This window comes from Hylobates moloch, unplaced genomic scaffold, assembly GCF_009828535.3.
Source record: "Hylobates moloch isolate HMO894 unplaced genomic scaffold, HMol_V3 SCAFFOLD_40, whole genome shotgun sequence".
In the NCBI taxonomy this organism is placed as follows: Eukaryota; Metazoa; Chordata; class Mammalia; order Primates; family Hylobatidae; genus Hylobates; species Hylobates moloch.
The window spans coordinates 108,647-132,373 of NW_026652315.1; the positions used below are offsets into that span (position 1 = coordinate 108,647).

Sequence of the window (23,727 nt, forward strand, 5' to 3'; positions counted from 1 at the left end):
CCTTAGCTTTAAAGGGACTGGGAAAAACCTCCATAGTGTATTTTGGTAAAGGTATAGTATAATCTTTGTGGGATTCCAAACAAAATATTATAAGAAACATTCATTTGTGCCCAAGGGCCATAAACTTGATGTAATCTGAATGCAATAAATTATAAATAAATGGCAAACGGTTCTTGACGGTTTTCTCTTAATTTTTCAAGTTTTAACATAGACCATTTACAGGATTCACCTTCCTGATTTAGGGATGGGAGGGGGGTTGAGAAATAATTAGTAGGCAATTTTTTGGCCCTGGGACTTTTCTTGTAAATGTTTTCTTTGGCAGCCATACTCTTGAGAACAGGAAGTTACTCTCTTGTTACAGATTTAAGACTTTTCTGAGCCAAATAACAGAAAGCTGGATTAGTTCTGAAATGAAGTGGGGGGAAAAAAAACAACTCTAGGCTCTTGCTGGAGATTAATGACATCTTGCAAATATTTTAATTCTCCCCTTTCCTCTTAACTTGCTACCTCCTAAACAAAGCACACTCAGACTGAAAAACAAAAAACAACAACAAAAAAAACTTAACTGATCACTTTGTAGCCCAACCTTAAAACAAAATATCTTTATAGTGCCCACAAATTTATGTAAACATTTTTGGGGTGTTAAAGGGAAGGAAAATAGAGCTGTCTTAAGTTGATCCTTTTTTTGTTACAAAATCCCCAATATGAAATTTAGAGCATAAAATGTAGCTGTAAAGATGCTAATTTTTCTATGATAATCATAAAGATTCATAATTTTCTTTGATGTTTTTAAAATGGCTTTTTAAAAATAGATAACAGTGTTTAATCAAGCTTTGAAAACTATGCCTATATGTGGTTTGAGATGGTTGCAAACAATTCTTTAGGAATTGTTCCAAATGACAGGATTATATCTTTTGACTAGAGAATCTCTGACTATAAAACAAAGGAATTATTTCCTCCAAAAAGACTGAGTCCTCACAGAAGGGCATGCTAAGGTAGAAATAAAAAAAAAATTCAATTTTTACAGTTGATTCTAAAAAAAAGTTGTAATCTTGATGAAGTTTATAATCTGGAGGAACATTAATTCCATGAATTATCTGAGAACCATTTGTGAGGATTCTTTTTAAAATTGCTTTAAATGTGAAAGTTTTTATTTTTTGCGAGGATTCTTAAAACACAGAAGGCCTTATAAAAACTTTGAGATAGAGAAGTAAAGAATGCTTTCCTGTAACAAGTATGTATCTTCTACTAGTAATCTAGGAAGTTTCTATGGTATTAATTGCAGCCTCAGAAAATAAAAGAGTTGGGCTAAGTGTTTTATTTACACTTGCCTCCTGCACCCAAATTCAAATGCCCTGGTACCCAAGAAGTTTGCCTACAGGTGAGAAGGGTAGGATAATGGGGCCAGTAGCTGATGTGAACAGGGGAGGATGCTTCCCTGGGCTATAAGAACATGCCTATCCTAAAGTCACTCAAATTGCTAAGTCTGAAAAACACTGTGCTGCCGCCAAACACACCCATCTGTAGTTTGAATGTGGCCAAAGACCCACAATTTGCCACCCCTGACTTGCATTATCTAATGTTTTTCTTTCTGTATATTATGAAGAGGATATTTATTCCTTCATACTAACTTTCTTCAGTCTGCTTGAGGTGATGCCCTTCCACATCATTCACAATAGTTTGCCTGTCTTCTACTATTTTGACAACTTCACTTTTTTAACCTTATAAACAATTTTAAATTACTCAGAGCTGCCATCCATTAGATATAAAAATTAAATGGAGCCCAAGAATTCTAGGTGATGGGAAACATTATCCAGGGCTGCAAGACATGCACAACTATGGGAGTCCAGCAAAGGCTGATAAGCCTGGGGCTCCAGCAATGTTGGGTGAGCATTTATTTAAAGGCAGCTACTTGCTTCCTGGTTTGACTGCATACCAAATATTTCTTCTCAACATTTATGAGCTTAAATAGATGCAGATGTTGCCAGAGAATGTATTATAACATTCATCATCCTAGAATCATATAACTTAAGTGTTGAGAAGCATTTTGGACTTTGGTTCAATACTCTCATTTTAAATAGGAGGAAGCTGAGGTTCAGAAGAGTTAACTGACTTGCCACAAAGTTAGTGGTCCACAAACCCTGCCCCATAAAAACATTGTTGAGGGTTGACAAATTTTACTACCACCACCTCTATTCTCTCATCTGGATTGCTTTTATTGTCCTATACACTATGCTTGACTATTATCTCCTCCCAATTTTCAAGAAGAAAATTACTGAGGATTTTTTTTTCCTGAATAATTCTTCTATATATTTCATGGGCATCCCTTACTCCTCTCCATATCCCCAATGTTGATGATTTTCAGAGCTGTGTTCTTTCTCATGTAAGATGGAAATTAAAGGTGACCAGACACTGCCTTTGGCCAGGTCTAGTGAGAGGAGAGGGGTTAGTTGGTTTTCTCTAACTCTAGCTTGCTGCTGATCACTGGTTTATTTATTTCATGGCCTCTGATGTACATCAGACTCCAAATAGTGAGAGCCATGGTGTGCTGACACTGTAGCAGAAATCGGTTCTTTCCATCCACTAAAAATACAACTACCTCCTTGGTGAAACCTGAAAGGATCTTATGAAATCTCATCCTATAGTGACTTTGCAAATTACCTCACTCCTCCTTTTCTGTTTTCTTATAAATATATGTGCAGACTATCTTTCTTCAACCACAAAGGAAGTGTAAACATAGTTTATCTGATATTTTATGAATTAAATAATTTTTATAGCCAGACTTACATTCAGTGAGGCCCATTTAAGTGTAGGACACTCTGCCCTCCAGCATAGAATTTGAACCAATTCTAAGCAAAGTTTGGCTTTGATATCCTCCTACTTTCCTGCCCTACATACTCTCCAAATCCTAGAGATGAGTACTCTGGGGTCTTCCTATTATCCTAAACTCACAGATGTAATAGTCTGTCTCGTGTGTTCTTCTCAGATTACTCAAAATTCTCTCCATTTTCTCCCTTTCCCTTCTGAACAAATTTCACTGTTTGAGTGTAGGTCATCACCTCAGCTAGGCTGTTATGAGGAAGCCTTTTGGAACTAAACAATACTCACATGTAAATGACTAATAGATCATTTATGTTCTCAAAGGAAGATCTTTGTTCACCATATAATCTTCTTATTGGTGGAATTTCACTCAATGGAAAATAAGTCAAGGAGAGGGGAAGATATTTTTAATCTTGTTTAAGATTTTATGTCTTTAACTGAGAGGAGGGGCCTTAGCTACAATGTCTATATAGTCTGTGTCAAAGATCATGTGCTCTTTCAAGGATTTTTTTTCCCAATTTGTGAGTTTTTTCATATTTAAAAATCTTACAAAGTTTTATTAATCAAAATTCAGTTGGTCACATATCTAACCAGCAATCTTCATTAAATTTATTCATTAAAAAGTAAACTTACATGAAATTTCAGAGTACCAAACATTTAATAATTTATAAAACTATGTCTTCCCACACTATCAAGATCATAAAACACAGTGGTGGCCTGAAATGGGAGATTCGTCACTAAAAAACACTTCAGCCATGTGACGGTATTAACAGAAAAGGGTTCTTTTCCACCAACTTGAACCTTACTTGGCTGAGATTTTCTCACCACAGTCTTTGTATTTTTTTTTTTCCCATGGGCAACTGCCCCCTTGATTAATCCCATTTCCCTTAGTCCTAGTTTTTCCAGGCAGCTGAGCAAACAAAGATGCAGGCAGCCATTTTAACGTGCTTCCTCCCTCAAGCCCTCTGGGATGGGCCGTCTGTTCATCCTGTTCATAAACCAATGGCCTGAATGGGCTTGGAGAAAGCAGCAAGGATCTTCTGTCAGGATTAATTTTAATAGGCCATAGTCTGTCACCCGGGAACCATAGCCCAGGCAAATGGCTTTAAATTACTATTTGCTGATAAAAAGGGAGATACAAGCTGAAAATTTGGTTCCTCATTTCAAACAACTTGGATAACTAATGCAAGAATTTACTTTTAGTGTGGAGTGCAGGCACTTTACGGCCTAAACCCTTGGGTAACTGAGGAAAATCTTTTGTTGCCATGGGATCACAGTGAAATATAAAGAGGGGAAATGTGGCATTTTGTAGAAGTATAGAATTTTAGAGCTGGAAGGGAAACAAAAAATGTATCTGTGACTTCCTAAGGACTTATGTTTAGAGCTTTATGTTTCTGATTTCTGTGCAGAGAAACGTGATTCCTCTTATTGCCCCTTCCGCTTTTTCGTCTCCCTCTTTACCAATTCCTTTCTCTTTCCTTTTTTTCACTGTTTTTCTCATACCCAATTCCAGTTCCTTCCCTTGGTTCCTCATTCCTCACCAGCCAGGCTCCTGTCACTTCTCTGTGAAGCTCTGCACTGAGGGGCACATGGGGTAGTGTGGTGAATGTAGCCCCTAGGCAAACAAGTCAGGAGGCCCTACCTCTTGTCTCTTCCCCTGCAAAGTGTGAGAAGGCAGTTTGGGGGACTGATTAGAAGAGATGGTTTTGTAAAATGACACACAGATGTCAGCCATTATTGTTCAATAAAGTCCTCTGTGTACCATTCATAAGTAATTTTTCATTAGCTATAGCCATTGTTTTGGTTTGTTTAAAAATTCAGAATGTGACTAGGCATGGAGGCTTACATCTGTCCTCTCAGCACTTTGGGAGGCCAAGATGGGAGGATCATATGAGCCCAGGAGTTCCAGACCAGCCCTGGGCGACATAGCCAGACCCCATCTCTCTCTACACACACACACACAAATCAGCTGGGCATGGTGGTGCACACCAGTAGTCCCAGCTACTTGGGAGGTTGAAGCAGGAGTAACCTTTGAGCCCAGGAGTTTGAGACTGCAGTGAGCTATGATCGTGCCACTGCACTTCAGCCTGGGTGACAGAGGGAGACTCTGTCTCAAAAAAGAGAAAAAAATCAGTGTGTCCCATTCTCAAATGGATGCTTCCAAGAAAAATCATGAAAGAAAATAGAATTTGCTTCATACTTCTTTATGACCCTTGGTTCCCATCTCTTCCTTTCCAGCCAACTCCTCTCAACTCTCATAGATCATATCACTTGTTCATGGAGAAAATGTTCTCCACACTCCTTTACAAACATGATTGATACCATAAAAAATGTTTGGTGCAAGTTCTGTAATCTTTCTTAAATAGCCCAGCCTGAGCACTTGAGCAACAAGGCTGGTGGCTAAAATTAAACAAAACATAACAAAACCAAAAACAGGCTGGGCGTGGTGGATCACGCCTGTAATCCCAGCACTCTGGGAGGATGAGGTGGGCAGATCCCTTGAGGCCAGGAGTTTAAGACCAGCCTGGCCAACATGGCAAAACCCTGTCTCTACTAAAATTACAAAAAATTAGCCGGCGGTGGTGGTGCGCACCTATAGTCCTAGCTACTCGGGAGGCTGAGGCAGGACAATCACTTAAACCCAGGAAGTGGAGGTTGCAGTGAGCCAAGATCATGCCACTGCACTCCAGACTGGGTGACAGAGCAAGACTACATCTCAAAAAAAAAAAAAAAAAAAAAAAAAAAAAATGCAAAGAACAAAAACAAAACCCAAGTGTCAATGAAGATGTTGAGCAACTGGAACCCTCAGACATTGCTGGTGGAGTGCAAAATGGTATAGATACTTTGTAAACAATTTGGTAGATTCTTAGAAACATTCATTTACCCTATGACCTAGTTATCCCACTCCCAAGTGAAACGGAAGCTTATGTTCATGCAAAAATCTATACACAAAGTTTATAGTGACTTGATTCATAATCAGCAATAACTTAAAGCAACTAAAATACCCTTCAACTGTTTAATGTATAAACAAACCCCTATAATGGAGTACTGCACCTATAGAATACAACACTACTTAGCAATAAAAAGGATCAGGTTACTGATACCTGCAGTGGCATAGATGAATCTCAAAACCATTATGCTAAGTGAAAGAAGCCAGATTCAAAAGGCTACTGTATGATTCTACTTATATGACATTCTGGAAAAGGCAAAACTCTAGGACAGAGGGCAAACCAGTAGTTGCCAGGGATAGGGGTTCAGTGGAGAGGCTGACTACATTTTGCGGGGGATGATAGAACTGTTCTATATCATGATTATGGTGGTCGTCGCAGAACTGTATGCATTTGTCGAAACTCAGACCTGTACACTAAAAAAGGGGGATTTTACTACATGTAAACTGTATCAATAAATCTGACAAAGAAAAGAAATATACAGTATCAATTTGCATGTTATTCATCTTAAAATAAATGGTATTGTTCTGCAACTTGCTTTTTTCACTTAACCTTAAGTTTTGGAGATTAAACCTTGTTGATATCTGTAGGTTTTGTTCCTTCATTTTAATTGATATAGTTTTCAATTTTTGCTACCACTATAAACAATGTGGCAATGAATGTTCTGACACACGTCTTCTTTGGTACATACACAGAGTTTCCTTAGGAAGGCTAGTACATAAAGGCTGTGTGTTGGATTGCAGAGTAGGCACGTCTTCCAATTTACTAGATGTGACTGCATATCTTTCCTAAGTGTTTCTGCCAGTTCAGTCTCTGTAACACATGAGCTCCTGTTTCTCCAATCAGAAAGAGTTTGGAATTTTTTAGATTTTTTTACTTTGCATTTCCCTGAAGTTGAGGTTCCTTTTGTAAAGCATGTTTTCTGGTTTTTCCAGTTTCCTCTTCTGTGAACTATTTGTATTTTTCCTTTTTTTTTTCTGACTTGTTTTGCTTATTGATGTTTAAGAATTCTTTTTGTAAAGTGTGAGTTTTTGTATTCTGGATGCCAGCTTGCTGTTTATATGTATAATAGCCTTTACCCTTCTACACTACAGAAGTTTTTGCCTTAATGTAGTTAATTTACAAATTATTTCCTGTAAAGTTTGTAAAATGTGTCTTAAGAAATCCTTCCTAAACTTGTGATCATTAAAATGTTTTTCTGTAAACATTATTTTTCAATTTTAAATAGTAGTTAATTCCTCTCGAATTAATCCTCATGTCTGTTGGAAGTAGGAAACTATTTATATTAATACTTTTTCCCATATACACAACCAATCTCTCTAGCACTATTTATGAAAATTCACTCTTTCCTCACTAATCTTAAATCTTAAATCAAGTTCCCATGCATGCATGGGTCTATTTTGGTGTTCTGTATTTTGTTCCATTGGTCCATTTGTTGCAACAATTATATAAAATTAATAAAATGTAATTAAAAGGCCAGGCACACAGTAGGGCCAAAGCAAAAGCTAGCTTCCTCCCCTCCTCAGTCAGCTCTGTAACCCTAAAGTCTGGTCATCAATGAAGTCTTAGTTTTTCCAAAAGAATGATGCTGTTGGGCTCCCTTGTTGGTGATCTTTATTCCCACTGACTTCATATGGTCCAAATCTCTGGGTAGCCTCTCCTTTAAATGCCCTTTTGGTACTAACTCCCCACTAATCATCACTCTGCTGCCTGCATACCCCCCACTTGGCCCACTGTCACTATGGCCAAGTCTAGGCATAGAGGCTGGACATGCTTCTGCATTGCCCCATAACAGCCCCACCCCCTCATCCTCCAGCAATCCCCATGTGGGGGGTCAGGCCATCTCTCATGCTGAGAGGCCCAACAAGTGTGAAGTTGAACACTTTCAGACTTTGTACATTGACACTAATGTCTCCCACATTAGTAATCCAAGTGAAGGAAGCAAAATTAAATTTCTTAAAGAAAAAAAGGCTGGGCGTGGTGGCTCATGCCTGTAATCTCAACAGTTTGGGAGGCCGAGGCGGGCGGATCGCTTGAACCCAGGAGTTCAAGACTAGCATCGGCAACGTGGCAAAACCCTGTCCCTACAAAAAAATTTTAAAAAAATTTAGCAGGGTGTGGGACACACACCTGTAGTCCCAGCTACCTGGGATGGAGGCTGAGGTGGAAGGATTGAGCCAAGAAGGCTGAGGTTACAGTGTGCCGACATCATACCACTGCACTCCAGCCTGTGCAACAGAGCAAGACCCGTCTCAAAAAAGAAAAAAAAGGTCAGAATTTAAGAGAGGAAGAGAGGGTTGAAGGAGAGAAATACAAATTCAGTTTTGGACAGGTTGAGACTGAGAAACCTTTGAGACATTCAGGTGGTAAGGCCTTTACCCCGACTCTAATTCTAGTCCCAGAGCAAAACCCCAAAAGACTCCTGTGCTTAAAAGCCTGGAGAGATTGGTACCTTGGAATTTATGGTAAGAGAGAGTTTTAAGAAGGAGAAAGTTCTCAACAGGGTCAGATGCTGTGAGAAGGGGAAGGACTAAGACATATTCCTTGAATCTGACAGCCATGAAGGGATCCATGGTGCTTGCAAGATGGTGAAGAAATGGAGTCAGAGAATGTGGACAATTCTTTTAGGAAGCATATGTCTGAAAAAAGAAGGCAGGTGGAAGCTAGGGGCAGCTTTTAACTGCTTTATTGGGGTATAACTGACATGCCATACACTGGACATATTTAAAGTATACAGTGCAATAAGTTTTTTAAATTTTCTCTTTTTATCTCTAGAAGTAAGTTTTGACTTATCAAATGAATACACCCATATAACCATCACCACAATTAAGGTACTGAGCATCCCTGTCACTCCCAAATGTTTCCTCCTGCCTCTTTGTCATCCTTCCTCCCAGCCTATCCCTGCCACCTCACAACATCCGATAATCACTGATCTGCTTTCTGTCACTATAGATGAGTTAGTATTTTTTACAATTTTATATAAATGGAGTCATACAGCATGTAATTTTTTCTTGGCCTCTTTCTCAGTATAATTGAGATTCATCAGAGTTGTTGCATGTACCAGAGTATTCAATTATATAGACAGACTACAACGTGTTTATCCATTTACCTACTAATGGATTGTGTCAAGTTTTGGGCTATTACAAATAAAGCTGTAATGACACTTATGTGCAAGCCTTTCTATTAATATATGCTTTCATTTACCTGTTTCTCTTAGGTAAATACCTAGCAGAAGAATGGCTGGGTCAAATGGTATATTTTAAGAAACTGCCAAACTGGTTTCCAAAGAGGTTGTACTATTTTGCATTCCCATTAGCAGTGTATCAAAGTTCCAGTTGCTCTACATCCTTTACAACACTTGGAATGGTCAGTCTTTCTGGTAGGCATGTACTAATATCTCATTGTGATTTTATTATTTCTTTTTTCTTGGATATAGAACCTTGCTTTGGTGCCCAGGCTGGTCTTGAACTTCTGGGCAGAAGCAATCCTCCCACCTCAGCCTCCTGAGTAACTGGGATTACAGGCATGAACCACCATGCCCAGCTTCTCCATGTGTTTTTAATTTGCATTTTCCTAATGGCTAATAACACTGGTCCTCTTTCATGTGCTTATTTTTCACTTATATATCTTCTTTGGCAAACTGTCTTTTCAAATCTTTTATTCCCTAATCTGGGAAGCGGTGCTCATCACTTCTACCATATTTATTAGAAGTGAGTCAGTTAAGTCCAGTCAACATTCCATGGGAGAGGATTACATTGGAGTGGGACACTGGGGGCCATCCTAGAGGCTGTCTACCACGTGTGCCTTCCCATTTCTTTTAGGGTAAAATCCAAACTCCATATCCTGGTCTACAAAGCCCTGCTAGATCTAGCCCCAGCCTTCCACATTGCCTTTTTTTGTTATTTGAACATGATGAGCTGGACTTCCTCCTCTAGTCCAGGGTCCTCCAAATTTAACCTAAAAGACTGGCTTAGGCCATCATGGGAAGGGGAGGTCAGACATGCCTCATTATGCCCTTCTTTCTTTTAGAGTCCAGGAAAAGCTGCATAGCATTTAATATCAACACATACCTTGAGTCTGATAATAAACACTTACAGCTTCTTTTCTCTGAAGCCTGCTAATTGGAGGCTTCATCTGCATGATAAAACTTCGGTCTCCACAACTCCTTATGGTAACCTAGACATTTCTTTAAATCAATTGCCAATCAGAAAAAAAATTAAATTTACCTATAACTTGGGAGCCCATCTTGCCCCATACCCGCTCTGCTTTGAGTTGTCCCACCTTTCTGGATTAAGCCAATGTTTATCTTAAATGTATTTGATTGATTTCTCATGTCTCCCTAAAATGTATAAAACCAAGCTGTGCACCGACCACCTTAGGCACGTGTTCTCAGGATCTCCTGAGGGCTGTGTCATGGGCCATGGTCACTCATATTTGGCACAGTATACATCTCTTCAACATTTTACGGAGTCTTTTTTTTTTGTCAGTACCACAGACAACCACCTGACTCGAGGACCTTACCTATTTCTCATTCAGCCAATGCTGGAGAGGGTTATTAACATCCTTGAAAGCAAGTCTTATACAGAGAAAACTTATTTTGATATATTAATGAATCTGATCAGAATGGACCAGATTGGGGGGATAGATAAATGGTTGCAATTGTGCTCCCTGGAATAGCTTTGGAGTTTACCTAGATCTTCTGTCTCTTTGGGACAGAGCTGCTTGTGTTTATATAGCATCTTACACAGGATTGAGACAACTTCAATTTCCTATATCAAAAAATCGGGGGAGGGCGGTGGTTTTGGAGGTTATGGGGGTGTTCAAACCTCCCAAGTGACATCTGCTGTGACTGCATGTCTTCCTACTCTTTCCATTGGGATGCACCTCTGGTAGCTGAACTATAACAAGAAGGTAAAAGCTGTGTCCAATACCTATTAAGCTGCCTTCTTCTCAACAGCTGGGGGAGGAAGGGGGAAGTCTTTTCAACAATTTTACACATTTGGAAATAGGCCTAAAGTGAAGAAGGGGATTTTCAAATTGGTGTGTTGGCAAAGGGGCTGGGCTTTTGGGTTTGAAATCTGGTGCTGTCACTTACTGGTTTTGTGTGCTGGGAATATTTATTTCAGTTTTCATGCCTCTGTTTTTCTATAGGCAAAGTAGAAAATTAGAAAAGGTCCTCAACCAGTTTGTACAGCTGCTCCCACTCCCTCATCACCTCTTGTGGGCCTTTGGAAATGTTATGTTGGAGGAGACATTTTGGATCGTTGCAATGACTTGGGAGTGCCATAGCACCTAGCAGGCAGAAGCCAGAAACACCAAATGTCTTAACAATGCTTGAGGCAGTGCCACAAATGAGGTCCTTCTCCAAATGCATTGAGCCCCAAGAAGAATAGCTGATTCTAAGGAATCTTCCAACTTTAACAATTTCAGGACATCGCTAAGCTGAGTTAGAAGGCACCACGCACAGGCCAGAGTCTACCAAATCCTGTCCCACACTCTCCTCTACCTTATTAATGGCCAACTCATCTTTCAAGTTTCGACTTGAATTTCACTTCTCAGAGATACCTTCCCAGGTGCCCATCCCAACGTTACTATTATATTATAATTTGATTCTCCCTCCCCCCGTCCCCCCGCCAACTCTGTAAACCCCAAGTATATCAGAGGACGTGGCTATTTGTTGACTAACACATAGTGCTTGGTGAAGTCACGCCGGCCCTGAACACTGTGTATAAACCGATGAACAGCAGATGACCGCATGAATGCTCACACAAGGAGAAAAGGCGCCAACCCGAGGCGCCGGCGTCATCTGACGTAACTTCCGTCCTCTAGCGCTCCTGCGGACTCCCCCTTCTCCCTGTCCGTGTTTGTTTCCGGTATTTCAATAAAGCTCGATTCGGCTCGAAGAAGACCTCGTTCTTCCGGGAAAATGGCGACTCCCGCTCGTGCCCCGGAGTCACCGCCGTCCGCGGATCCGGCGCTAGCAGCGAGGCCTGCCGAGGAAGCCGAGTGCCCGCCGCCGCGCCAGCCTCAGCCCGCGCAGAATGTCCTCGCTGCCCCGCGGCTTCGAGCCCCAAGCTCCCGAGGACTTGGGGCAGCGGAGTTTGGTGGAGCTGCGGGAAATGTTGAAGCGCCAGGAGAGACTTTTGCGCAACGAGTAAGCTGGCGTCCCGCGGAGTCTCCGCCAGGCTCCTTCAGCTCGAGCTCCCTGGGCGCTCCCCTCCCCTCCCGCACTCTGTTCCCTTCCCTGGAAGGTGACCTTGACTCAGTCACATTCGCTTCAGTCCTGCGGGCGAGTGGACGGAGGGCTTGCTGCCGCAGAGCTGTGCCTCTTCCTGGCCAGTCACGTATGCCTGCGAGGATGGCTCGGACTGAACGGCTACCTAACGTTGCAGGGAGTTAGTAGCCCCTCGTTGGTTTTATTTACCCGGGGACTGTGGTGGTTCCATGAGTCTGCATTCTAAACCCTTTTGTCGCCCGCACCCCTAACCCATAACAAATTGTCAGCTTCATCTCTGGGTTCTATGCTTACAGGCACCGTAGGAAATGGGAAGAGTGGGATATGAAGAGGGGTTTATTAGGCCGGGAAAGTTCGACCTTTATTCAGCTGGCTGATTTAACGGATTTTAGCAAGGGAGCCACGTGATAAAAGTGATTTTGTTTTTTAGGCAGCTTTGTTCAGCAGCTTGTTGCAAAAGATGGTTTGAAGGAATAAAAAGCAGAAGACAGTAGAAGGATATTTTCAGAGAGGCTCCCCACGAGACAGTTATAAGAAAGTGAGCTAGGAAGGGATTGGGAGAATTTTTAATCATGGACTAATTTAAATGTAGTTGACAGAGATGGCTGAAGTTTCCAATCTATATGGAAGACCACTAGCAAAAATAGGAAAATTCAGGGAGAAGAATAGATCCAAGGTTGATTTTACTTAGGGTGTGCAGAGTTGAGAGCAGGACAGACATTTGGTTAATCGAAAACCAAACACTTAAAAGCTGGAGAAGTAGTCATGAGGCTCAAGAAAGAGAGAACCCTGGAAAAATATGGAAAACAGGAATTTCAGCTGTAGAGTGTTGTTAATAGTTGAAATTGTGGGGATGAATGTAGTGTCAAAAAACAGGACGTAAGGTGTAATTTTTTCTCTCCATTTATTGTATAGTTAAAGAAAAGGGAATCAGAAAAGGAACTCTGTCATCCAGCAAAAGGGACAAATAAATAATTGGTTGAGATGAAGACACGTGTTTTGACCTTGTGAGAACAGGTTTTGAATGTATAGCAGTGAATTAACTTTTTGGTCTCAGGACTCCTTTGTACTTTAAGAATTATTGACATCCCAAAGAGCTGTTTTATGTGTTTTGTCTAGCAAAATGTATTTACTTATCAGAAATACAGCTGAAGTCTTTAAAACATAAGCATACACAAGCACACATTCTATTCTAGAACAATGATGTTATCACATGTCATGTAGCCTCTGGAAAACTCCACTGTACCCATGTGAGAAAATGAGAGGGAAATAACATCTTAATATTATTATGAAAGTAGTTTTGACCTAATAGGCCCATCCCCACACTCCACCCCATTCCCAAATTTTGGAGATTGCACTTTAATGACTCTGGTTCTTGGAATGTCTTATGTGATTATTATATGCTTAAAATACTTTTGCCGAAATTCTAATTTGCTGAGACAAATGAGGCATATATTCCCTATTCTTCCTGCATTTGCCTTGTTTTTTGGGCTATTTGGATAATGACCATTTTATTTGTTTTATTCCTATTTTGGTGCAGTTAGAAATCAGATATTTGACTTAAAAATCAGCTTTTCTTTGAAGACAATGCTTTGTCTTTTTAATGTTATATTTCAAGTTAAAAAAATGGCTGTAATGTAATAGTATTCTTTTCCATTTGACAGAAAATTCATTTGCAAATTGCCCGACAAAGGTAAAAAGATCTTTGACTCTTTTGCCAAACTGAAAGCTGCCATTGCAGAATGTGAAGAAGTTAGAAGAAAAAGTGAACTGTTCCATCCTGTTAGTTTAGACTGTAAGCTAAGGCAAAAAGCAATTGCAGAAGTTCATGTGGGTACAGATAAGGCCCAGAATTCTGACCCGATACTTGATACTTCATCACTAGTTCCTGGGTGTTCCTCTGTAGATAACATCAAGTCATCTCAAACCTCACAAAACCAGGGACTTGGACGTCCTGCTCTTGAAGGTGATGAAGAGACTTCAGAGGTTGAGTACACAGTGAATAAGCGCCCAGCTTCCAGCAGCAGAGACAGGGTACCACCTTCATCTGAAGCTAGTAAGCATCACCCGCAGCATCGTGTTTCAAGTCAAGCAGAAGATACCTCCAGCAGCTTTGACAACCTGTTTATTGACAGGTTACAGAGGATCACCATTGCAGACCAAGGTGAACAACAGTCAGAAGAAAACGCAAGTACTAAGAACTTGACAGGCCTTTCTAGTGGGACTCAGAAGAAACCTCATTACATGGAAGTGCTAGAAATGCGAGCCAAAAACCCAGTGCCCCAGCTGCATAAATTTAAAACCAATGTGTAAGTACCATCGGAAACAGGCCTGTAACAGGAACATGATATTTGTTAAACTCAAAAAGTTATGAGAAACTGGGTGTGGTGGTGCTTGCCTGTAGTCCCAGGCTACTCAGGAGGCTGAGGTGGGAAGACAGCTTGAGTCCAGGAGTTGTAGACCAGCTTGGGCAATATAATAAGACCTTTTCTCTTAAATAAGTCAGGAGAATGCTCTAAGTTCTGTGGGCTTTGTATGAGAACTACTTGTAGTTAGGAAAGAACATGTTGTGGAAACACTGAGACCAGCCTGGCTGGAGTAGAAGATTCATGTTGAAAAATATTTAGTTTTGAAACCAAATAATCGACAAGATCTTAAATAGCGCATGGGGGAGTATTAAATTTCAGGATGCTTAGCCAATATTTCATAATAAGCAGAGTTGGAGAGAATTTATTATGACTTCTTTTTTTCAGAACCATTTTTTAGTGTACAGTGTACTATTAAAGTGTACTCTCTCTGATTAGTCTGTGAAGTAAGGGTAAAGCAATTGTAGGAGCTGATGAGTTTCCAGCAAAAATTATTTGCATGCTCACTGTATGTAAGCAGGCAGTAGGTGTTGTGGGGACACAATTAAGTCAAGATTCTTAAACTCCTTTGCCTTTTTGATGTTAAATCTCAAGTTTAAAAAATGACTGTAATGTATACATATAATGTAATACAATACCATGTTCTTCAAGGAGTTTAAGAGCTAGATGAGGACCCAAGGTTTACACACTTGGAAAAGAGTTAAGCTACATAATAATAACAGTTTCAGGGGGAAGGAAGCTGAGAAGAGGTTTGAAAAACTGTGAAAATAGATTCAGGCAGGATAGGCAAAAACTCTGCTTACCAGTTCCTTGCCATAAATTTGTTTCTGAAATTTCAGGAAAAGTAAAATCTTTTTGAAAATAATTGCTATTTACATCCAGCAAATGTAACATTCAACTCAGGTAACTGGTACCTTCCTATACTGTATTTACAAGTATGTAACATCAAAGTTAAATCACTACTACCTTTCTTTGAAAAACAGAAAACCTCTAGTGAAAAGTACCTAAAACATGCTTCTTTTTTGTTAGACTTTAATTCTACCCCAGCATTCATTTTAACCTCAAAACATTTTATTTCTGCTGTATAGAAAATCAGGATTATACTACACTAATGTGATCAAGTAATCTCTTGTGTACAGTGGGGTATCTTTCTTCACTTCCAGGATGACATTTTAGAAAACTAGAACCATCATCTAGTCAATAAATAAAACAAAGAATACATTAATCTCAGTTCTGTATTATGTTCATTTAGCTGGGAGTGGGAGAGAGGTAAGGGAATAGTGATGAGGGCTACCAAGAATTCAGGAAGTTTAAGAGACAGGGAACCTCCTGTATAAGTTAGAGGAGAACAGGAAAGGCAGGGCTTTGAGGAGTTCTTAGGCCATAGACAGATAGGGATTGAGAGGGTTCCATGTGAGAAGTGGCTTGGAGGTTGGAAGGTGGGGTCAGGTAGTGTCCTTTGGGTCCTTTCTGCTCTTCCTTCTGCATACTCTTCTGGCTTCATGTATCACCTGGATGCTGGAGGCTGACCCCTGTCCACCTCTATCCCACATCTTCCCAGAACTTTAGGTTTGCATAGCCAGTTAACCATGAAACTTGATCACTTGGGTGTTCCCAGGTACCTCAGCTTAATCATGTACAAAGTGGAACTGCTGTTTCTTTCCAAGGTAATTTCCATATTCCCTAATAGTGTCACCACCTTCGTGGTTTTCTTCCCCTAAGGTGTCTTCCATTTTTCTCATCTCCATATCTGCTAGCCATGAAGACCTACTTATTTCTTTGATCTTCATCTCTATAATTGTTCTTCATCTGCTGTCGAAGTGAAAACTGTCATCTCTCTCGGGCTGTAATTGTGGCCCCTTCTACCTCTAGTCTTAACTACCAGTCTATCTCCACTGCTGCCAGAGTGAAATTTGTAAGATGGAAATCTGAACTTGTTACGGAGAACTCTTCATTGCAGTCTGGGCCCAGCCTACTTCCCAGCCCTCTTTCTAGCTGTCTTTTCTGTGTAGCCAGAAAAGCTGAGTCTGTCTACCTTCTGTACTTTCTCTCACTCCCCTTGCTGGGATGCACTTCTGTCCTTATTTACATGGGAAGCAGTTATTATTCCAAGACTGTTCAAAGCTTTTTCGAAGCTTTTCTTACAGCCTCCCTGTCTCCCACTAGAACTGGCCATTTCCTTATATTCCAGTGTATCTTGTTGAGCTATCTGCCACAGTACCTTTGGTATTATATTGCACTGAAACTTTACGTGTGTATTTCTTTCTACTGGGCAATAAGCCCTCTTGTGAATGTTCTTTGAATAAATGAAAAAAAAAAAAACTCCAGATGAAATACAAGATTTGAATAAGGAAGGAAAAGGCAAAGAGCCTGTATGCACACAAACACACCCGTATTTGTTAGAGCAATGAATACTGGTAAATTACTTACTATTACCTTTGGAGGAGAATTAATTGATAAGGTAAAGGCCATTTGTGTGAATGTTTTAAATGTGTCTACAGATGAAATAGTCTGATTGTATAACACAAGTTTTCCTTTCATCAGGTTACCTTTTCGACAAAATGATTCATCTAGTCATTGTCAGAAGAGCGGGTCTCCTATTTCCTCAGAAGAGCGGCGGCGCAGGGATAAGCAGCATCTTGATGACATCACAGCAGCTCGGCTTCTACCACTTCACCATATGCCCACGCAGCTGCTCTCCATAGAAGAATCCTTGGCACTTCAGAAACAGCAGAAACAGAATTATGAGGTATTTAGAGTATTTTCTTTTCTTGTCTGTTTGTTGTGTGCTGCTTACGTAAGCTAGAATTTACTCCAGGTTCAAGGAGGAAGGAATGGAATAGAGGGGATTAGGTGCTTCCATGAGCTCAGATCTATGCCACTAGTTTTCAGAGAGTCACAAAGTTGCTAGAACTGCAGGAAGTAGCTAGAGATGATCACAGCTACCTTCAACATTAAAGTGGTGATTTGCCAGGAAATGTGGGGAGACTTGTAGAATTTCATGTCTTAAAGCTCATGTACCTGCCTGTTCCTGTTAGGATAGTAGTAGCATCGCATCTCCCTTTCACCTTGTAAAACTCATGTGACAGCTTCTCAGTGGTGGACTCTAACCCAGACCCCTTGTTAGAGAATGAGGAGAATGTAGTTCCCAGGCTTCCATCTCCTGCAGTACAGGGGAGAGCATAGGAGTGGGAGGATAATGTTGTGTAGCCAGCAGACAGTGAGACACTGCTTCAGAGCATAATCTGCAGGCCCATGTGAAGAGAGAAATATCTCCTGCTTTTGGCAACTTAATCAATTTTGCATAGCACTTGTTTCCATGTGTTTTGCATTGAACTTTAAACATGTATGTTGAGAGTTTGTATACAGAATAATGGGATGGGAGAAAATAAGTGTGAAGGACCATAGGGGAATAGAAAAGTTTAGAAGTATTTAGTAATAATTTTAGCCTCCAGGAGAACAGTATCCTGTCTCACTTCCTATGTATTGATTAGCTAGATTTTAGTCAGGTACTAGTGTACCAACTAGTATAACACCAGGCTGTTCAGGAGTTCGAGACCAGCCTGGGCAACATAGCTAGACTCCATCTTTACCAAAAAATTAGCCGGGCATTGGGGCATGCACCTGTGGTCTCAGCTACCCGTGGGGCTGAGGTAGGAGGATTGCTTGAGCTCAGGAGGTCGAGGCTGCAGTGAGCTGCAGTCGCACCACTGCACTCTATATAACCTGGGTGACAGAGTGAGACCCTGTCTCAAAAAAACAACAAAACAGGCCGTTAATCTGCCTTGGCTTTTCATAAAAGCCTTGGCATGGATTGGCATTTTCAAGGTGCTTTTTTTGAAAAAACCATTTTTCTTTCTCTCAGTGCATTAAAATTACTGTCTAGTTATGACTGTGGCATTGAGGAAGTGTTTATTGTCTCTGAGCTCTTAAATGCCCGTCCTAAGATATTTTTAGGTTGAATTAAACCCTTCATTTAAAAATTTTTTTTTTTGGCAGAGAAGTTGTAGTGGTAATAGCTCCCACTTTTACTGACCCATATTCATTGCTTGAAGAGGAGGACATCAAGAAGTTCAAGAAAGCATGAGAAAAGGGAAGAACTGAATTAGGAATGACATTGCCACCTACCATCAGTTGGTGGTAAAGTCCTTGGGAGTTTTTAAATACATTGCCGGTGTCTGAAATTTACTTGGACTTTTTATTGGATACTAGTTGCTGTAGGACTTTATTTGGAGAGGACTAGTCAGCTTTTTAGTATTAATTTCTTGATTTTCATTTTGCAATTGAAATGTAATTCCCAAGTCTGGAAGTCATGATTGTTATTAGGGAAGAAGGTTCTGTCAGTTGTAGAAATCTAGACAGCATTAGTCATTTTTTTTTTTTTTTTTTTTTTTTTGAGACGGAGTCTCATTCTGTCACCCAGGCTGGAGTGCAGTGGCGCAATCTCGGCTCACTGCAAGCTCCGCCTCCCGGGTTCATGCCATTCTCCTGCCTCAGCCTCCCGAGTAGCTGGGACTACAGGCACCCGCCACCACGCCCGGCTAATTTTTTGTATTTTTAGTAGAGACGTTTCACCATGTTAGCCAGGATGGTCTCAATCTCCTGACCTCGTGATCCGCCTGCCTCAGCCTCCCAAAGTGCTGGGATTACAGGCGTGAGCCACCGTGCCTGGCCCCAGCATTAGTCATTTTTGACATTTGATAGGTCAAATTTTATGTGAGTGTGTATACATGTGTATGTGCCCACATATTTAATGCATCTGTATTTATAAGTATTGTAGTGCTAAGCTCATTACTCAGTTTCTTATATAGAGGAGTGTATTTCAGTGCAGTGTTGTATATTAATGGAGTTCAGTAGCTTCAACTGTAGCAGGCTGGTGGCTGTCAGAAGCATTACCCAGTTGTGTCTGATAGGGCACAGCCATCAGGCTCGTATTGCCCAAGGGAGCACTCAGTGACCCCTCTTGTTGCTGATTCTAGGTAACTTCCCATTGAAAAATTGTAAGGAAGAGATGTGAACGTGTAACTTTTTGCTTTGCTCTTTGTTTTAAAGGAGATGCAAGCAAAGCTCGCAGCGCAAAAATTAGCTGAAAGACTGAATATTAAAATGCGGAATTATAATCCAGAAGGGAAGTCTTCAGGGAGATACCGAGAAGTAAGGGATGAAGATGACGATTGGTCCTCTGATGAATTCTGAAGATAATCTCCTAAATCACTGACGTTGAGATGTCATCATCTTACATCAGACTTTCTAACTAGTATCAAGATCAGTGTCAGATATTGTTGAGGGAAGTAATTTTATAAAGTTACACAAAGGTAGTTATAAAAAAAAAAAGCCCAGTTTGTCTTTCAGAAGATGACTGTCATGTGCTTGAAAAGTTTAATATTTGAGTAATGTGTTTAACCACATGGTATTAAAATTTTGCAATATATTGTGTATTGGTCTGATATTTTAGTATATAGTAGAACATACTTTTTTTTCTTTAAGCCAAATGAAAAGAGGTAACTTTGCTTTTTTCCTTATTCTTACCTATCAAATAGCATTTATTACATGTCTTTCAGTGAAATACTTAGTTGTTCCAGGCACCTAAAATCAATTAGGAAGACATAGTTCCCTTCTTTTTTGGGTAATGAAGGGAGCAGTCTAAAGAATTGTGTGTATGTTTGCATGGGGTTATTGAGACATTGGATGTGAAATACCTAGGAAGACATGCATGGAGAATGCTTAACAAATGCTCTTCTCCTTTTTCTGTCTTCCCTGAGAAAGAATGTTATCTCTCTTCTGATTAGGAAGGACTTCCCTTTTGAGTAGATGCTGGAAGGTGGAGGTTTTTTTTGTTGGTTTGTTTGTTTGGTTTTGTGTTTTTTTGTTTTTTTTTTTGAGACGGAGTCTTGCTCTGTCGTCCAGGCTGGAGTGCAGTGCACGATCTCGGCTCACTGCAACCTAGGTGGAGGTCTTTTTAAATAACCTCATGTTACTTCAGGCAAATCTGGTACAGGAGAAGCCCAAGCTAACTGAGCTGGGTGAAGGCTTGTGCATCACCTGGCTTGAGTTCCTTGCTGTCACGGATGATAGGTTCATGTACAGAACATTAATGTTTGGTAAGGAAAGCATTTTTTTTTGTTGTTACAATTGAATTGTCAGTACTTTACTTTTTCCCCCCAAAGAGGCATATATAGACTGCAGAAACTTCAGTCTCATATATAAACGTTCATGTCATTTTAGAGGATTATATGGTTGTCTCCAGAGAAATTAACTTACATTATCAAAAAATTCTTTGCCTAATATATTGGAGTCTTTAAAAGTGTTGAAGAATAAAATACTAATTAGAACAACTTCAAATGCTAAGGTGGTGTTTTACCGGGACTTAATTAAATACAACTTTTTCTTTTTGAAAAAGACTGTTCACATTTGCTTCCAGGTGTAGTTATTGCTTTCATTCCTTACCCCCCTCAAGCAAATGTGAAAAGTATACTGACCTAAGATTCTCATTAATTTTAGTTCTTAAAACGAATAGTAAATGATTTCACAGCGTAAAATTTGATGTTATTTCTGGAAAGCTGGGTGATATGGAAGAGTTCATGTGCCTGGACACACAGTTCCCTGTAATCCTACCATCTAGGGAGATAACCTCTGTTAACATTTTGATGTTGTGTTTTTGCGTATTTTTCTATGCATAGTTATACATTTATATTCTCAAAAATGAAATCGTAATGTACATTGCTTTGTAGTCTGCTCTATATATTGTCAACATGTTCCCATATTAAATATTTTGCTTTTTAGACAGCTGTAGGATATTTTATTTCATGGGTATACCATAACTTTAAGATTGATTTCCTATTCAGCAATTTGATTATTTATTATAATGTAATCTGTAAATGGTGATATGATTAACATCTTAATCACATCTGTACAAAATGACTTATTTCCAGAAGATACCACTCTAGAAATGAAATTGTTAGGTGAAAGTGTTTTTCAGAATCTTTATATATATTACTGCAGAGATCATGTTCATTTACATTCCCATTAGCAATATATCCAACGCTCAGAATTGAAAATTACTACTTAAAATCTTTGCAAGTTGAATAATTACAGAAAAGGACTACATTTAAAATTTGTATTTGTTTTTATTACTTAGTGAAGGTTGTGTTTTTTTTCATGTTTATTGGCCATGCTATATTCATTCTTTTGAGAATTGCTTATTCATATTTTTTCTGTTACTTGCTTAGAGAATTTGCTCTTTTTGTGGCTTATAAGTTCTTAAGAATGTCCGTCCTTTGTCATATATTGTAACTTTTTTTAGCCTTGTCATTTAACGTAGTTTGTGATATTTCAGTGTAGAAGTTGTTTTCTTTAGGAGTCTACCTTTGTGTATGTGCTTGAAACTATTTTTGTAATCCAAGAATGGATAAATGTCCTTATTTTCTTCTAGTATTTTCTTATTTCACTTTTACACCTGTCTTTAAAAGGAATTTAAATTTTATTTATATACATTAACTAAATCAATACAAGTGTGGGGTGAAAAGGAAATTTTTAATCCATCTCAAATGTATTTGGGTATATTATATAAGGTAGGGATTTGATTTTATTTCAAAGAGTTTACCAATTGGTTCAGTATGGGAAACTATTTCCCCTCTGATTCGTAATGCTATTTTTATAGAATATTAAATTCTTATGTGTCTTTTGTGTCTTAGGCCAATTTCTGGGCCTTCTGGGTTTTTTCCACACTGTCAATAATTACCGCTTTAATTGGTGTTAATATTTGGTAGTACACAGGTTCTCCCTTGTTCTTTTAAATTTTGTGAAATATAACTTACAAATAAGTACTTAAAACAGAGTTTAATGGGTAAAGCAACAGCTGTGTAATCATAAACTAGATGCAGAGGAGGTCTTGCCAGCACTCCAAAATCTCTGTGTGTCCCCTCTTGACACTGTTTCCCCCACAGGTAACTATCCTGACTTAATGGTAATTCTCCCTCTGTCCTTTTAATAATTATTTTACCAGTTATGTGTATAACAATATGGTTTACGTTTTGCTCACTTTTGACTTACATAAAAATAGAATAATACTATATGTTGTGTTTGGTGTCTTTCAACATTGGTGTGTTTCATTCATATTCATTGCTGTATAGTGTGCCATTTCATTAATACTGCTATTACTCCACTTTGATGAGTACTTTGAGATTTTCACTTTTTGGCTATTGTAAGTAATGCTTCAGTGAGCATCTTTGTGTACATAAACATGTTTCCATACGATGTGTACCTAGGAGTGGAATTGCTCAGTTGTATGCACACCTTTAAATTTTTATATTCCCACATCTGCTTCCATGATGTATGAGAGTGCTTATTCATCAACACTTGGTATGGCCAGATTTTAATTTTAGCCAATATGATGTTTATATAGTAGATGTTCATTGTGTGTGTGTGTGGTTTTTTTTTTTTTTTTTTTTTTTCTCTGTCTTCTGAGATGGAGTCTCACTCTGTCACCCAGGCTGGAGCTCAGTGGTGTGATCTTGGCTCACTGCAACCTCCGCCTCCTGTGTTCAAACGATTCTCCTACCTCAGCCTCCCGAGTAGCTGGGACTACAGGTGCATGCCACCACGTCCAGCTAATTTTTTGTATTTTTAGTAGAGACGGGGTTTCACCGTGTTAGCCAGGATGGTCTCAATCTCCTGACCTCATGATCCGCCTGCCTCAGCCTCCCAAAGTACTGGGCTTACAAGTGTGTACCACCACACCCGGCCTCATTGTGGTTTTATTTTGCCTTTCCCTGATTAGAAATGGCATATGAGCATTTTTTTATGTTTATTGGGCACTGGATTTCTTCTTTTGAAAAGTGCTCACTCAAGTCTTTTTTTTTTTTTTAAAGAGACAGAGTTGTTCTGTTGCCCGGTCTGGGCTGGAATGCAGTGGCATGATCACAGCTGACTGCAACCTCTAACTCCTAGGCTCAAGGGATACTTCTGCCTCAGCCTCCTGGGTAGCTGACCTTACAGGCAGGAACCATTGCACTGGACTCCATACGAGTTTTTTCTTTTTCAATTGTGTCAGCTGTTTTTTTTCTCACCGATTTTTAGGATATATTCTGGAGACTGATCCTCGGTATTCAATCAGATTGGTATTTGGTTGGCTATATTTGTTGGAAATATCCTCTCCTTTTGGGGGATTATTTTTCATTCTCTTTTTTTTTTTCAGAGATGGGGTCTCACTATATTGCTCAGGCTGGTCTTAAACTCCTGAGCTCAAGTGATCCACCTCAGCCTCCTAAAGTGCTGAGATTACAGGCATGATCCACCACATCCAGCCCTCATTCTCTTCTTGATGATTGATAAATTCTTAATTTTAATGGCAAATCTA

The 23,727-nt window shown here is 39.6% G+C and overlaps 1 protein-coding gene across 1 annotated transcript; it reads left to right on the forward strand.

Annotated features, from left to right (window-relative positions):
• Positions 1–11,720: 11,720 nt before the first annotated feature.
• LOC116463518 (DNA-directed RNA polymerase II subunit GRINL1A) lies at positions 11,721–22,441 on the forward strand. The gene is made up of 4 exons (XM_032146649.2): positions 11,721–11,922; positions 13,668–14,312; positions 16,914–17,118; positions 19,422–22,441. The coding sequence occupies exons 1-4, from the start codon at positions 11,810–11,812 to the stop codon at positions 19,563–19,565; spliced, it is 1,107 nt and encodes a 368-aa protein (XP_032002540.1). The 5' UTR covers positions 11,721–11,809; the 3' UTR covers positions 19,566–22,441.
• Positions 22,442–23,727: the final 1,286 nt, after the last annotated feature.

Excerpts from the sequence above, each read along its gene's own strand:
- LOC116463518 (XM_032146649.2), top strand. The coding sequence starts at position 11,810 with ATGTCCTCGCTGCCCCGCGGCTTCGAGCCCCAAGCTCCCGAGGACTTG. Across the intron at positions 14,313-16,913 it reads CATAAATTTAAAACCAATGT|GTTACCTTTTCGACAAAATG; the intron begins GTAAGTACCATC and ends TCCTTTCATCAG. Across the intron at positions 17,119-19,421 it reads AGCAGAAACAGAATTATGAG|GAGATGCAAGCAAAGCTCGC; the intron begins GTATTTAGAGTA and ends TTTGTTTTAAAG.